The sequence below is a fragment of the Chionomys nivalis genome, chromosome 13, assembly GCF_950005125.1.
Source record: "Chionomys nivalis chromosome 13, mChiNiv1.1, whole genome shotgun sequence".
Lineage (NCBI taxonomy): Eukaryota > Metazoa > Chordata > Mammalia > Rodentia > Cricetidae > Chionomys > Chionomys nivalis.
In genome coordinates, this window is record NC_080098.1 from 74,998,919 (window position 1) to 75,016,097 (window position 17,179).

The window sequence follows — 17,179 nt, forward strand, 5'->3', positions numbered from 1 at the left end:
TAACTTCCTCTTCCACAAAAAAAAAAAAAAAAAAAAAAATTGAAAAATTGAAAAAGAAACCCAAAAGCGACATTCTCTGAAAATAATCTCCAGTTTCTGCTTAGAGCACAGGTTTGTTTGAAAGCAGAGGCATTTCCTCGGCCTCTGAAATTGCCTTTGACTGTTAGGAACTGCTTTGACAAAAAGTTTTTAAGAAAAACTTCCTTTCTAAATATGCCTGTCAACTAGCTGAGACATTTAAAAAGATAGAATTCAAGCATAAAGTGGTCCATTTTTAAAAGATAGCTTGGAAGTGCTTTTGCCACTCTGGAAGATGCTAGACTATTCGTCCCCAGCTGCGGAATTCAGTGATTTTAAAGGCTTCTCCACAGCCTGCTGACATTTATATCAACTCATAAGCAAGGAGGGATTTAAGTAAACAGCAGAGAAATGCGCTCAGGTTGGGTTGAACAATAAAAACACTAATTTTTCTAGTGTTACATTTCATTCTGACTTTAGCCCCCCCAACACCATTCTGAGCTGTAATTTGAATTACTGGTTACAGGGACCTTTCATTTTCTGTTTTTGTTTTTTTAACGTCATTTTAGAACTGTGTTCCTTTTTTAAAAATTTAAGTGTATAATTTTGTGCTTTTTACAAACGGTGATATTCTAGCAGTTAAAGAAATTGGAGTTAGAGAAATAATCATCGTAAGACCCCCCCACACACACACACACACTTGAACTGTGTGCCGTGTGTTCCTCTGTCCCTATGTACTTCATTCACTTTAAATAAACCTTTATTACATTTATTTATTTAGCATGTGAATGTGTGTTGGCACAGGTACCATGGTGTGTGTGAAGGTCAGGAAAACCTTTGGGAGTCAGTTCTCTCCTTCCACCACATGGCTCCTGGGGAGGTAGCGAGCGGCTTTATCCACTGAGCTCTCCAGGTCCATTCGCTTTTAAAACATTGAATGTTTGTTGTGTGATGGGCAGTACTTTTAGACAGAAATCAAGAACGAAACAACAGGATGTTACCCTCCCACGTGTGCTTAGGAGGTAGGCATTTGATTGGTTAATAATAATAATAAGTAACAGGGTGGCAGGATGGCTTAGTGGGTGGAGGTGGGTGCCGCCAAGGCTGACAGCCTGAGTTTTGTCCCCATACCCCACAAGGTAGGGGGGGACCTGGCTTGGACAAATTGTCCTCTGACCTGTACACACATGGCATGGTGTATGCATGCCCATGCTCCCCCACACACGTACCCACAGGATAAATTAATAAGTAGCCATAAAAACTGTACCAAACTAAGTGAGCTTAGTAGGCTGTGGGCTTCAATTGCAGCATCTTAACACTGGCTCTTCAGATGTCAGAAATGTAGAATGTAATTGCATTTTATAGATTACACAGTAGCAATGGTAGATAATATGCTTTCTGGAGATCGGAAAATTCTAACTGCTGTAAAAATGGGGTCTCAGTGACAAAGGGGGAAGGAAGCCAATACAGGCAGGGTGAATGCTGGGGAATACTAGAATTTGAACTTGATAGTGAGGAGGAATCTTTCAGATATGATACATGAGCTGAGAGCCAGAGGCAGGCAGTCTGTTTTCTGTAAAGCAAAGTGATGGAATTGTAATTTCCTTTGGACAGACGCTCATGGCTTCCCTGTGGAAAGGGTTGTGGACAAGGGAACATGGCGGGAGGCATGCAGAGTGGATCTCAGCTTTGGAAGTTCAGGGAGTCAGAGCCCTTGTGCCCCTGTGCTGGGCCAGGACGACCAGAGTTCCAGATCTGTGCTCTCATCACCAGTGGTTCTGTGGGGCTATGGATCTGAGAGCAAGCTCACATGTGTGTTTGAGATTACAATCAAATGAAAATTATAAGGCAGGAAATAAAAGCCTTTAAATACTATCCAGCCATAACAGGTTCTCGTAGATGTCTGTGTAAACTTAGTTTATAATAGTTACCTTTCTTCCTTTTAATAAACTCTTTGCATTGAGCGGTTTATGTCAGTGTTCCTAAAGGCGGCAAACACCCACGGGGAATAACCGAATAAAACAGTGTCTGCCATGGTGAATATATGATTCTTGAATTGTGAGCAGCATGAAGCCTGAATACTTTAACGTTCTCTTTCTGTTTAAAATTAAGTAGATCTGCATAATGCATGTTGATAATTTATATGTTTACGTGTATGCGTGCTTCCAGGCTTTCCAAATCGTTAACTATTTCTGTGCTTTCCTCTTAATGGAGGATAAACTTGGTTGTGACGGACTTAGCAAATGAATACGCATTTTAGTACCTGGGTAATGAGGTACAAAACTGACTTCATCTACTTACGTTCTAGAGTTAGTTTTTGGTTTGGTTCGCGTTTCTAGAAATAAAAACACTGCTGAGAATCCCCCACTCGATCAGGCCTGTTGTTTATTTTAGGACATAGGCATCTTTAGTGGCCACATGAGGGTCCGGCTGTGCTTGGGAATGGAGGCACAATAAAGTCTTCCACTCTGACGTCTCATTAAGCAGCCCCTCGTTGTGTAAAGTACTCCGTGGCAAAGTCGCTTCTATTTAAGTCCCGAGTTTGATCTTGGCTTTGATCTAAACCTTTTGATCTTGAAAGAAGGATGGAGTAGCAATAAAGAGGGCCCGACAGACTTTCTTTAAAGAAATGCGATAAAGTTAAAGGGCGGTCAGAGTCAGCCAGTACCGGCGGCACCGCAGCTTCTCCTCAGGCCTGGTTGGCACGGAGGACGGAGGAAAATGGGGCAAGTCCATCCTTGACTGTGGAACAGGACCGCCCCCCTTCCACCCTCGTGCTATGCAGGTCCACGGGGAGACACGCACAGGGGACTCCCCAGGTCACCTGCTACCTGGGAGATGCTGGCAGAAAGCTTCCTCCGGAACCTTGGCTTAGGATGGGATGGAGGATTCTTCCATCCCTCAGCCTCAGACTGGACCAGGAGGTGTGTGGCGGGGGGAAGGCGGGAGTGGATGGATGGGTGGGGAGAGGCATATGGGGGCGCAGGCCCGGGCAGAGGGTGCTTTCCAAGAACAATAACAGCGGGGACCTGGGAGCCTACACCTTTAAGGCAGGCCCCGCCCCGCGCCCGCCGAGGTGGCGCTCGTGGCGCTGGGCTCCGTGAACTTGACTCGCTCTCCCCGCAGGCGCTGCAGGAGGAGCAGGAGGCCGAGGACTGCAAGCGGAGTGGGCTGGCGCGACGAGTGGGCTCAGAGGTGAGTGCGGCGGGCAGAGGTGGCAGCAGCGCACGGTGCTCCAGGTGAGATGGACGCCTGCACCTTTCGGCCTTCTTGAAATGCTGTTGGGTTTTGACTGCAGGTGGAGAAATGGATCCGACTGAACCGCAGACCCCGAAAACGCAAACGAGGGAAGCAAGAAGCCGCCTTTGAAAAGGTAGGGGCCCTGGAGGGCGCTGCCGGGAGGGGTTCCTGTGTGTGCTGCCTTGCGCCCGGGATTCAGTCTCTGCTACTAGAATAGCGTTTGAGGAGTTTGTGTTAAATTTACAGCAAGAAAGCTTTACCCGTGTAGGCTGTTGATAAACAGTGGTGTACGCCGTGACCGGGATGGGGGCTTGTCGGGTGCTCCTTACACTGCCGCGGTGCCTCCTGAGAAAGGAAAGCTTCTTCCCGGAGGACCCCCACAGGCAACGGTACCCGAGCCCACGCAGCCAAACCCCTACCCGGAATCCTGTGGGAAATGGGCAACTTCAGAGATGCCGGGACCGGTTTTATTTTCTGTCCATCAAGTGAATTTGTCCCCCTGAATTTAGAATTTGAATAGTTTATAGACCTTGCTCCCTGCTCTCCCTTGTGAACGAATGCTTGAGGCTGAAACTTGATTCATCGTGAAGTAAATATTTTGAAATCAGGTGAGTAACCTATTAGCCCCCTTTCTTATTGAAAAGGGGGCAAATGTTAATGGCATGTTTTGGTTTTGTCAGTTTTGCTTAAATATACTTATGCAGTTGGGGGTTGGGGTGGTAATAGCGCCAAGGGACTAAAATAGTGGTGTGTTGTTGTTCTGCCCGGATGGATGACGAATCACTGGGTTCTGAAGCCAAATTCTTGCTGATAGCGATGCTGCCAGCTTCTGTGATGTGTTGCCTTAGTATGGGCATTGTGGCGTCTGAGAACGTGCATGAAGCTCACAGTAAAATAGATGTGGAGCTCCCCAGTGCACTTAAGGGCACTCAGGGCCACTTGGAGGAGACCAGGGTTAACTAGGCATATTGTTGCTGGCACACAAGGGGCCCTGAGTGTCTGAGAAGTACCCCCCACCCCACTTTATTAGAGAGAAGCCATTTATGTCAACTCAGTTCAGCAGTGGTAAGAAAATACTCTTTTTAAGCAGACGGATTTGGGGATGTACCTTAGCTTGCTGTAGCAGGTTATGGTTGTTGAACTCTTAAAAGGTTTGTGAGTGATGAATGAGATCGTAAAATGTCTAAAGAGTGAAAAGCACTTGAACAGATGTTTGCAGGTATAATTATTAGGCAAAAAATAAGATCAGCCACACATGGAAAAAGGAGAAGTCATTATCGAATACTTGGTATCGCCTCTACCAAAATCTGAAGCAGTAACTGTGTCAGAACTGGGGAGGCCAGAACAACTGAGGCCTCCACCTTGGAGCACAGTAATAGCACTGCCCCCTCAGCCAGCCCGCCCGCCACTGTGTCCTGGTAGACCTGCTGGAGGCTGCACCTCTGACTTTCCTCTGAGACCATGTGGGTAGCGGTTTAGGGCACTGGATGTGCCTGGTGGCCATGTGTTTTGTCCCTGTCCCCGCTTCTCCCAGATTCCACCGGCACTGTGGAGGGCTTGTCTTGTGTTAACACTGGGGGGCAGGCCCTCTGAAGGGCCGTGTGCGCCGTGAGATCTGTGTCCCGGGAGCTTTAGAATGGGATCCAAATGACACAGGGCCCAGGGGATGTGTGTGTCCCCTAATTCTAAAATGAGGACGACACTGGCTGAGAGTTCAGCCCAGGTCCAGGGCTCGGACGTGAGAGCCTGTTGCTGGTGGAGCCTTAGCAGCTCACTCAAGAAGAAAATGGTCTGCTGAGCCTGGCTGGTGACTCGGGCTTTAAATCCAAGCACTCAAGAGGCAAAGGTGTGCACATCTCTCTGAGTTCAAGGCAGACCTGGTCTACATAGTTCCAGGACAGCCAGGGTCCTGTAAAGAGACCCTGTCTTAAAATGAAAATGAAAACGAAATTGAAAACGCCTGTTGGGCCACAAGCAAGTTAGCCCCTGTGTCCTTTGTGTGTCTCCCCGTGCACGCTTCTGCTTTCGCCAGTTTGGCAAGACTAAAATGGGAGTGTGCTTGTGAGGCCATTCCTTCTGGACCTGGCCGCTGTCTGCTCCTTTGTCTTCTTTGTCCTTGCCCTCTCTTGGGCTGGCCAGGTGTCCTCCTTCCTGTCCTCCACTCCTCAGGTGTCCCCACATTCAGGCCTCTCTGGGATGGCCTGGACTAGACTGGACTGGACTGGACTAGGTAGATTTGGCTGAACGGACTATGGAATAGATCAGAGAGGCCTTGACTAAGCGGCCTGTACTAACATCTACGCTAGAACTGGGATGTTTTCCGTCTATAGGCGGATGCGGCTTTTACTGCCCGGTGAAAAACAGAACCTCCTGGCTGTCTTGAGAAAGGAAAACAGCTGTGGCAGCAGGCCAGGCTCGGAGCGAGCTGTGTGGAAAGACTGTCATCTTACAGGACGCATTTGCTTTCCCCTTAAAGAAATTGTCCCAGCCAGAGAAGCAGGACAGTCCGCTGCCTGTGCTCGGCTGTGAACCAGCAAACAGTAAGTTAAGTGACCGTGCCACCAGATAAGCAGTTAGAGAGATCCCTGGACTCTCCTGGCCACTGTGAGCTTCCCTTTCTGGCCATTTCTGCTCGCCAGAGAACCGTCTTTGAGAACTTTGCATATCTTTCTGACTGACTGTCTTCTCTGCTGTGCTTCTTCTTGGGATGTTCCTTGTCGTTCATTTCTGTGTTGCTCCCGTCTCTCTCTGTCCACGGCTGTAACTGGATTCTCTCATGACTGTTTCCTCTCTCCGCTTCCTGGAATCTTTCTCTATTCGCCCTGATTTTCTCCCCTTTTCTATTGTTTCAAATGCCCATTATTTAGTTTGAATAAATTTTGCAACCAGAAGGCAAGAACGTGAGTGGCCCACCGAGGACGGTCTGAGGCCAGCTCTGTGGGGTCAGTTCCAGTTGTGATTTCAATAGTGAGAAGTATGTGTGTTAAAAATAGTAGATTGTGCTACATGATCTGTTGGCTTTAAATCACATCAACTTTTAACTTGAAGATTAAACACAAATTATGTATCACCGTTAGAGAGTAAGGGCTGATGTCTTAAGACATATACATGTGAACAAAGTTTTAGATCTCTTCTAATCTAAGAATTAAAATATGTTTCACAACAGCACCTTATGAAATAGTATATTTTAAAGAAAATGCACTTGCAGTGAGATTGCGCTCCTTCAAGAAAGAAAATTTCTGTTGTTAGAGTCCAAAGAATCCGCCTTCTTGGTTTTCTGCACATTTGATGATAATGTGGAGAAAGCGTCTTTGTGTGTATGCTGAGATCCGAAGCTTCCTGGCCACTGGACTGACTCAGGAAGCCATCTTCCACGTCTGGTGTGTCTACAGCAGGCATCCAGGGTGCGATGGGCCGGCCTTTGTGCGTCGTGGCTTTCACGGGGAGCTGACATTCACTCCCCAGAACCTGGAAAGCAGAACTTTGGAACTTGCAGTTTTCTGAAAGGTGGATTGAAATGTGCAGAGTTATTAACAACCGGAAAGTGCAAGTGAGACCTGTGGGTGTTGAGGTGTTTGTGGCCAATGGCATCAGGCTGTCAGCTCTGTGTGTTCTCTGATGAAATCCTACAGTTTGGAGCATTCTCACTCTGCTTTTCTGTTGTTTATCTAGTTACACACACGAGCCATACAATCCATGGTAATCTCTGTTGGGATAATTCACCACAATTTTTAAATCTGTGTCAACCCAGTGAGGTTCGCATGTTCAACACCATTTACTCCTTTGAGGTGCATTGCACACTTTTGTGGCAGTTGTGCCGTGAGAACATGCAGAATGTTTTAAAGGTAGGTGTAGTTCAGGCTTTAAATGTTCTACTGCCATGTTTGTCTTTTGTGACAAAGGTCTTTTATATTCAGTTGTAATTCTGGAAACCAGTATTTAAGTTGTTACAAAGTGTTGTAATAAGAGTGGTGGGGCTGCGTCCCCGGCACCCGGCTGCCCGCATGGCTTTACCTAAAATAATTACACGGAAACTGTATTTTTTTAATCACTGCCTGGCCCATTAGTTCCAGCCTCTTATTGGCTAGCTCTTACATATTGATCTAACCCATTTCTAATATTCTGTGTAGTACCACGAGCTGGCTTACCAGGAAAGATCTTAACCTGCATCTGTCTGGAGTGGGAGAATCATGGCGAGTGCCTGACTTGGCTTCTTTCTCCCAGCATTCTGTTCTGTTTTCTCCGCCTATCTAATTTTTTGTCCTATCAGGGCCAAGCAGTTTTCTTTATTAATTAACCAATAAAAGCAACAGATAAATACAAGACCCACCTCCATCAACAAAGAAAGTTACTTTTGCCTGTGCATATAGAGGCAGTGGTGTGTGTTAGGCTTCACTTGAAGCCGTCAGAGCTCAAACCAGTAAACCAGCCCGTACAAACTTGGAGCATGTGACCAAGTACACCCCCCAAACTGGTAGCCACTCCCTGCACCCCGAAAACTGGTGGGTTTGGGCAGCTACCCTTACACCTGGGGCAAGGGTCCCCTGGAATTCCCTGGCTTGGTGCCTGTGCCTCTGTTTGAGAGTGCTGTTGCTCTGAGAGAATCTATAACTAGTCCACACTTGCAGAGCCATGGCCTCGTACAATAGCTTCATTGATTCTTGATTTCCATAGAAAAGCTTTATGGGTTCTAATGAATCACCAGCCCGCCCTTCTTCACCTCCTCAGTGAGTGGCTTTGTGTCCTGTGTGCCCACTGTGCCTGAGATGGGAGACGGAATGATTTATGAGAGGTTGCAAAGAAATCAAGCAGAGAGGTGTGTTTGTGTGCAATGAGTTGTGTTGCAGGGATGCTGAGGGACCCCTGGGTACCTGCATTTTGTTTTTGCACCTCTTCCTGCCCTCTTATTTCTTATAAGTCCTTAACAAACGTATTATTCTATATGCAGGTCTCAAGTCAGATCAGATTATGTAAGTTTCTTGACATTTTTTGCTTACTTTAATCTAAACCAAGAAAAAATTGCTGATAAAATATATTTTTGTAACCTAAGAAAGACAGTTTAATTTGTATAATTTTATGTTATTAAATTCTCATCTGTTCCATAGATTGATTCTTTTTAAGAATCTGCAATTTAAAACCAGAAAAAGATTCTGACAATTCTGTGTATGGTAAAATCCCCGCCAGCTTTAAGCCGGCATAGCAGGAAAATTAAAACAATGACCAGCCTGCCCTAAACGGTCCTTGTAACCCACAGTCACCCGCTCATCCTCACCCGCTTACTCAGAGACTCCGAGTGAAACCATTAACACATCAGTAGCCAGCACTTGCCACGTGGCAAGCACAGTTCTGAGCCTCACACGCAGTAGTTGATGTAAGTGTCCCACGAAAGCCTGTCACAACCAGCACGGTATCGGCTACTCTGCCTAGGGTGGGCGGTGTGAGTGAGTCAAGTGACTGCTGCAGAAAATAATGTCAGGCTGCATCTGAAATTCCTGTTCGGCCTCGACCACCACCAGCACAGAGCACGCATTTCTAAATTAAGAGCATCTCAACCAGCATGTATTTTGAAAACACTTGAAAGAGTGCAGATAATTACACTTGTGTTGATTTTAGTGTGTTTGATGCCAGCCACCACCAATTCCTCCATGCTGAGAAAGATGAAAGCTACTTTCATATAAAACATAAGACTTGGGTTGGAAAGGGAGGTGGGAGAGGAACATTTTTTGTGGCTTTTTAGTTACTTTTATAGGCAGCATTAATTTCATTCCTGTGACAGAAGGCTTTCATTGGCAGTCGCTCTAAGCTTGGGCATTTTAATGAGCCGCTGTTTTGTGCCTGGGCTCATATGGCACTAATAAGATGTGTTATTTTTAGTAGCACCTACTGGTGTCACCTTGGGTTAGGACCTGTCATTGTTTCCATTCATCATGTGTTAGAGCAGGCAGACACACGAATGTATTTGGCCCAGAGAAGCCAGCCGGAGTCTGTCTGCTCAGTGTTCATCCACGAATCCAGCCAAAGTCTTTCTGCTCTGTGTTCATCCACAAGTCCCTGTCTGCTCTCTGTTCATCCACGAGTCCCTAGCTCTCGGGACTCACGTGGCCCCATAAGTGCTGTGTGATTGATTAGACGATGAAGCCCATAAGTGCTCTTTACTGCTACAGCCTTACCTTGATGCTGCAAGATTTTTAAAAACTTATCTAACCGGGCAGTGGTGGCGCACGCCTTTAATCCCAGCACTCAAGAGGCAGAGGCAGGCAGATCTCTGTGAGTTCGAGGCCAGCCTGGGTTACAGAGTGAGTTCCACGATAACCAGGGATACACTGAGAAACTCTGTCTCAGAATTTTTTTTTTTTTTTTTTTTACCAATTTGTTAAATTGTGCTATTTTGTTCCTTGCTGATAGTATCCATGAAAATATGCTGGTCAAGATTTTCTGGGTTTTCTGGAGGAGGTTTCTTTAGTATCTTCTAGAAAGAGTGATCAGTGGCAGAAAGCCTTGACACCAGACCTGACTTTGGCCCTGGGTTTGTGACGTGGCTTTTGTTTCCCTCTGAGAGCCCAGTACACAAAGTGATTAAAGCTTGGCTTGTTTTTGTATGAATTGGTGGCTTGCTTTTGTCATTTTGGGGGGTTTGGGGCAATGTCTGGTTTGGTTCTCCAGTTACTTTTTATAAACACCCTTCTTTCTGTGATGTGAGCAAGGAGGAAATTAGACTCCATTTCTGTTCCTTCGCCGTTTATCACATGTCCTGAAATATGCTTTTACTTCTAAGTAAATGTGTACGACGTGGTTAACCAGCTGTTTTCCATGGCACACTTGTAGATCCACACAGCTCAGTTTTGGTCATTGACAGGAGGGTCAAGTATATGCCTTCACTATTGGTAGCACATAACCCCTCAAGGTGTCCCCTTCACTCTTCACACCCTAAGGTCACTCTCAGGTGATGTCTCTTCCTGCCTTGTGGTTTTTGGAAGCTGATTTGGTGTCTCTCTCACAGGAAGGGTTGTGGAGATGATACTGGGTCACAGCTGTGTGGTTGCCGATCTGTCCTTAGCCCTCGCCTTCACTTGTTCTTCTTTCTCTGATCTCACTCCTTTTCTTCAGAGTGGCCCATTCTCCCCCCTTGCCCCCCACCTGAGTGCCTGGATTTCTTTTTCTTTAAATTCTAAAAATTTTACTCTAAAATGCCTTACTGTGGGTCACTTCCCCCAGTTGCTATTTGGCTTTTGAACTTAGTTTTCCCGGTTTGTACGTTGAGAACATCAGTTTTCTACTCTCTGTGAGCAGACGTAGTAAGCCTAGATGAGATGTTGTACCTGACGTACTTTGAATCCATTCCTCCGGTGTCCTCTCGAGACTCTGCTCAGGATGTTTGAAGTGCAGAGACTTCGTGTCTTTTCAGCTTCCTGAGACATGGGACATCACTGGCTCCACGTGATAAGAGGAGAGACCCTTGCCCCACTCGGGGGGATTGGCTTAAGAATACGGGAGCTTCTGAAGCCTCTCGGCTGGAAAATTCCATCTTCCTTCTGTTTTTCTCTCTCATACAAAACCCTGGGTTTATATGTTCTAGGCTACATGATCCAGAGAAATACATGGAAAAACAATTACCTATTCTTCAGTAATGAGTAACGTAGAAAGCTCAAGTCAGCCAGCGACCCAGCACTTTGTCTGGAATCTGTTGTACATAAAGCCCTCTGTCAAAAGCTCCTGGAAAATACCAAGGAAACGAGCTGTCGTTTCTGACGAGGGGAAGATACAGCACAGGACACACCAACCACCACTCACAAAGCAGTGTGCCGCAAATAACACAAAAGCACACGCAGGGATGAAGGCTGCCACTGTGCTGAGCTTCACCTGAGGACATCCACACTCAGGTTTCATGCCTGGACCTTGTTTGGATAAAGCAGCTTTTCGCACACACAAGCAGGAAGTTACGATGGGGAATTGAGTAACTGAATTAACTGAAACCATTTTAATACTTTGGCCTGATTTGTAGGCACTGATAGGGAGGGCTTTGAGTGATCCATGTGTAAGTGGTGGTGGTCTTTTTACTTGAGAATGCATTTCTTGTGTAAGTGCCCTCTGTTTTTGCAGGTGGGACTAGAATCCATCACTCAAGTTCTGTCAGGACTTAAGAACCAGGATAGGCCAGAAATGTGACCTTATCTCTGATCATTCTTTACCAAATTCTGTTTATTTAGACAACTTTGTTACTAACTTTATTTCATATTCATGACATAGAAAACCTGGGCAAGGAGTAGAGATTATCAAAAAGGAATTAGAGAAGGCAGATGCTGAAAGAAAGCTGATGAGGTCCCTGTCAGGGGTGCAGGAAAATCTCTGTAGGTGGGCAGAGTAGGTGTGGGTCTCCAGGCTGACGGCAGGATATTGATGTGTTCTGCTAATTCCACCCTGGTTATTTTGTAGAATTGAGGGGACTTGATTTCTGCCATCAACATTCAGATGGTCTTCTTGAACAAATAAAGTGTGAAGTTAGCATCCATCTATTGCTCAAAACTCTGTGTGCCTCCTGTGCTGGACGTGGATAGTTCTTAGTCTCCTCCCTTCTGCACTCCCACTGTCTTTAACATTCGGTTTCGAGACAGAGTAAGAAGTTAAGACGTTTCAGTATTAGTGGCGGTGATCCATTGTTCCAGAATTTTCCTGATTTTTAGTCTCTTGGGAGTTTTTGGAAATTGTATCCTGGCATTGAAAAAGTGTTCCATGTTCCCAGCAGCACAGCTAAAACAGAACCCTCTTTATTTTTTAAAGTTAACGTCTTTCTGGTGATGGAAAGCAAATGGACTTAATAGACCCTGGAAGTCTCAGCATCTCATGTGTCCACAAATAAGAAAGTTTTGACTTCTCAGCCCTTGGCCTCTGAACGTCCATGTGGAAGACTCCAGCTTTTCGTGTATGTGAGAGAAGGGAGACAAACTGATTTCCCAGCTCATACCGTGAAACCATGTAGAATGGGGGAACGATCTCAGAATATAGACTTTCTGCACACAAGGTAGCAGGACTCAAAGCTTGCTGTAATCTTCAGCTGCAGTTCCTACTGTTAGTCTGGTGTTCGTGAAGAAAAAAGCGTATGTAAGCCAAGAGACCTTGAACCAGCCACAGAAGGAATCTGGAAACAGATGTGCAGTTTGGTGTCCTCGTGCCCCCTTAACTAACATGTTAGTGTCCTGGGTTGAGGAATCACCTCAGCAGCTTTTTCTGATATGAAGAGGAAGGACGCTGGCTGCCCCAGAGCCCAGAAAGCATGGCGCCGAGTCTTTTAATGACTGTTGAGCTGGGTAGGTTTTATGTGCCATGGAGTTTGCACATGTGCGGTAGTTTGCATTGAAAGAAAGTTGTTTGGTTACTGGTTGCTGACTGTCTGTCTGACTGGAGAGAGGAGCCGTCGTAAGCATGTCAGGCCAGTCCTATGAGTGCCGCAGCTGCAGCGCCACAGCCCAGTTCCAGAGTCTCTGTCATCCTGAGTTCTTGTGCCCGTTTCTGGCCAGTTCCCATTCCCATTCCTAGCTCTGTGCTTTCTGGCTTTATAGCTTGTCTTTTCTAGAAACTTCATTGCAGTTGACTCATATATGGCTTAACTGTCTTACAGTGTTTGGGGCTGTTCAGACAGCTCTCTGCCAGCAGTTTGGTTTGTTTTCTCTTTGTTGCAGTGATATTGCATTGCTGGATTTACTACATTCTGTTCATCCATTTACCAACTGTTAGACACACTTGGAATTTGTTTTTTGCTGTAGTTTCTGTTGTTGCACACACTGCTTCATTGGTATAGCTGCCCTCGTCCAGACACGTATCTTCTTTCCCTTTGTTGGGAACGCTGGGCTAGAGTAGCTCGGCCCGCGGCAGGTGCTCCGTTAGCAGTCCCCACCAGCAGCATCCCTACCCCCTTGCCCACCGCTGTCACTGTGCAGTCGCGGGTGCAGCCAGGCTGGTTCTTGAAAAGATATGCGTGTGTCGCCCTTTAGTCATCCATCTTGCAGACTTTGGCTCCAAAAGTTGGAAATCTGGGTGTCTCCCCAAATGAGTCACCACACCTTCAAGGCCAGTTGGCTCCTAGCAGCCTGCTCTCTGATGCAGAGCTCCTGTGAGTCAGGGCCCTTTGTGTCCTCACAGCATTCCTGGGTGTGGCTTCCTCTTTGTCTCCTAAAGATGACCATCCTCACCCTCCCTGGAATGAGTCTGATGCTGCCAGCGTCCTCTTGTCCTTCCAGCAGAGCCCAGCTCTGCTGAGACCTTGAGACCCCATGTCACCTTGTGGAAGGGTTAGGTATGTTCCCCTTTTGAGCCTGGTGGGAGTTATTTGGGTGTCCTGGCTTTCACTAAACATTGGATGCGTTTTTAGGACCCCTTTTCAATAATGGTGAGAAAGGTCGGTGACCCGAAGGCATGTGACTTGGGCTTTCCCTCCTGATGCTGAGACAAGAGCGTGCTCTCAGATGGCCTTGGTTCTTCCCCGCGCTGGTGTCTGCAGCAGCAGATGGAGCTTGTCTATCTGTCTGCCTCCAGGCCTTACTCTGCTTCAGAGCAGCAGCAAACTTCCTGTGTCTCGTGTCACCCTGTCTGTTGTGTCCTGCCAGCCTGCCTGGAGTCCTGACGTGTTGTTTCATGATGCTGACATGCATTTCAGGTGGATGCTGGGTAAGTCATTGCTGTGGATTCTTCACGGAGCTTTTCTTTCACTTCTCAGACACTCTGGCCATTGCAGCATGTATGATTCCCAGTGCACAGCTACTGTGAGCCCAGAGAAAGAGAAGGTTCCAAAAGTGTGCAATCTTCTCATTTATTGTATTACAAAAAGTGAACTCTAGCTGTCTGTGAAATTATTGTTTTCCTTGGATATTCTTAGTTGCATGGAGGTTCTGAATGTTAAAGAGAAGTCAGAGTTTTGGACCTGTGGAAATCTGACCGTGTGCCACGCTGCATACAGCATAGCGCATTGGGAAGACCACGGAGTAGAGGCAAACTCACAGAATACAGTCACCACTGGCAGGAAGCTGTCAGAACAACCGGAAAAGCCACAAATCACACAACCAGAGGAGTAGGCTCTGTTCTAACAATCACTCGAGATCCTAAATGCGTTTGTCTGAGGGCCTTATGAGAAGACAGGGAGGCGATGGCCATGCTGCTTCGCTTGAGAAGCCATGCGGCTGGGCTGATGACCTCACGGCTTCTGCAGCTCAGATCCTTATCTGGTTTTCAATTCCTAGGCTGTGTGCTGGCATGATTCTCCCCTGCCTCCTTTTTACTGCATTTTCCGCTTGTCGGTACCCCCACCCTCACCGCACACGCACATGCACGCACGCGCGCGCGCGTGCGCACACACACACACACACACACGCAGAGGCATGCCAGTTTGAGGTTCTGCATGAAGATAAATGTGAGGCCGGACATGCTGAGTCCGGGCCCTGGGTACTGAGCGGGACAGGAAAGAAGTCTAGTGTGCCCTGAAAGGCCATCCCCAAGGAAACCCTTATGCTGTGGCTTGTTTAGAAGTGCACAGACTGCACTGTCTTGGCACCAAGGACTGGGCCAGATAGGCTGACTGCTGCGGAGACAGCCAGGCACCCACAGAGGACAGCAAAGTGGCGTGTTCTGTAGGGTGTATGTCACAGACCAAGCAACTGTGGCATAAAAGTGAGTGCGTGTTTGTGCATGTGCACATGTACATGTATGCATGCATGCATGCATGCATATGTATGTATGTAGTATTCATGTGTATTGAATCAAATGTAAGTGGCCATCGTACATTGGAATGAAGGGTAGCGTCACCCCACTGCCTTCCCTGCAGGCCTCATATTTTTAGTAGATTTGTTCCCATGTTTATGCATGTTCATACCTTGATGAGTTTCAAATTTAGTTAAGGAAATTTTTCTCTGTGCTTAAAGTTTTTGAGTGTTCTACTCAGGCATTTTACCACCGAGCCACATCCTAAGCCTGTGAAATTTTCTTACTGTTTGTTGGGCTTTGCTTGTAGGGCCAGTCAGACCATCCCTGAAAGCATAGTGATACAATTAAAACTACACATGGAACATGAAGGTTCAGTCCCTGAGAACGGTGGGCAGCAGAGGGCAGGCGGAGCAGGCCTTGGGGAGGAAAAGAAATCTGCTGGCAGCTGTGGAGCAGAGCTGTAGGCGGGTGACGAGCCGATCAGACTCCTGTAGGCTTCCTCTCCTCCACTCTCGAGGGAGCGTGTCCGGTCATACTGGCCCTGGGGCACACTTTGCACCTGGTGTTGGGTATAGCATGGTCTGATAAGCGAACGCTGGACTGTCAGAAGACAAACCTGATTGATGTGGGCATATCTGGTAGTAGAGGATCCATGCCGGGCTGTGTGCACACAGGTTGGGAGTGTGTGCCTAGAAACATGGGGGAGGGTCCCCGCATATGCACCACCGGACTGGCCTTGGTCTCAGAGCTTTTTTGGTTTGTGCTGGGACCTACTCTGTGGCCAGCCTCTCCCACCCCTGGACTGAAGCTGCAGATACCGTTTCCAGAATGGGCAGTTTGCGTGTGACTTTGACTCACCAACCGACCAAGCCTTAGCGGAACTGCTGGGTATAATGCAGAGTCATTGGCAGCCTTACCCATCTAGGAAGCCACTAGTTGGAAACAGTGAGGGTTTGAACAGACAGAGCACTAGAGCAGAAGGTAAAAAATGTTTCTTTGCTTCTGCTTGCTCAGCTTCAAACTCATTTTCTGTTTGTTTGCTCTGCTGTTTTGAGACAGGGTCATGCTGTGTAGCGCAGTCTGGCCTGGACCTGGATACCCCCTGCCCCTGCCACCATCAGCACCACTGCCCTGCTCCCCTGTGCGTCTAGAACTCCCCATGAAGTTTGCCATAAGAGAAGTCAGACTCTGGCCCAGGACTCTCTCCAATGTCACGTGCGAACCTGGGCTGGCTACGTCTCACTTCTTTCCTGGGTAGAACCTGTTCTGAGGTCACAGACTGGTACAGACAGCTCCCAGTGTGGGTTTTATGGATTGCTAGTCTTCAGTGTGGTTTGGGCACATGCTTTAAATGGAGAGCAGGGAAGAAGTAGATATTACTGCACCTTTGTTACAAAAACCGTTACCAGCATGTGGACAGCTCTTTATGATGGACCTTAGTGCCATGTTAGACAACGGTAGTCAGCCAAAGTGCCCGTTTGTGAAGGACATTGTACTTTCCAGGCCGTTTTTTACTTTGGTTTTCTGAGTCATGCTAACTGTGGCTGTCCTGTTCCTGTTTCTCTTCCCAGAACATGTGGTTTCCTGAGCTGCGCTCTGCACAGAGTAATGTTGTGGTCCTCGACTCTTTTAGAATTAAGCTGAAATCTAGGCTTTTCTCTGTCCTCTGAGCCCTCAGCACTGGGATGTGAAGTCACGTGGATGGAGTGAAATCCCATGTTCCACTATTTTCTCTTGGCCACTCCAGTCTTTGGAAGCCTTGGAATGGCTGCCTTAGACCTGCCCACAGCCATTTGTCTTTACTGAATTAAGAGGACAGGAGCCCTAGATTGAGGACAGATAGGGATGTATTGTCCTCATGGGCTGGCAGGAATGTCCCCAGTGTTCGGTTTCAGGTGGCAGCTCTAGCAGGTGCCAGCCAGATGTATCAGAGGCATGCGAGGTCCGCCTTCCAGCCTCACCTAGAAGCAGCCCTGGGTAGCTGCCTTTCCTGTAACCTCAGTGTTTAGAAGGTGGAGGCAGTGTGATGGGACTTCAAGGTTGTCCTTGGATACAAAGGGAATTTGAGGCTAGCTTGCTCTACCTAAGACCCTTGTCTTCAGAAAACTGCAAAAACTTAACTGGTATCTGCTAGGAATTCCCATGGCTCCTCCTAGGGTACTTTAGTGGAAGCCACCAGGGTCATTTGCCGCTTTGGGTGTGGTCTTAGTGAGCTAACTTTACAAGGTCT

The 17,179-nt window shown here is 47.2% G+C and overlaps 1 protein-coding gene across 4 annotated transcripts in view; it reads left to right on the top strand.

The window, feature by feature from the left end:
* Aopep (aminopeptidase O (putative)) overlaps window positions 1–17,179 on the top strand; it is a 268,212-nt gene that overhangs the window by 200,403 nt on the left and 50,630 nt on the right. For all 4 annotated transcript variants that reach the window (XR_009058196.1, XM_057787439.1, XM_057787440.1 and 1 more), the window contains 2 exons: window positions 3,145–3,213; window positions 3,317–3,391. Coding sequence is in view for 3 of the 4 variants with exons in the window: in XM_057787439.1 (XP_057643422.1) it covers window positions 3,145–3,213; window positions 3,317–3,391 (144 nt within the window). In the remaining variant the exon portion in view is untranslated. The remainder of the gene's footprint in view (window positions 1–3,144; window positions 3,214–3,316; window positions 3,392–17,179) is intronic.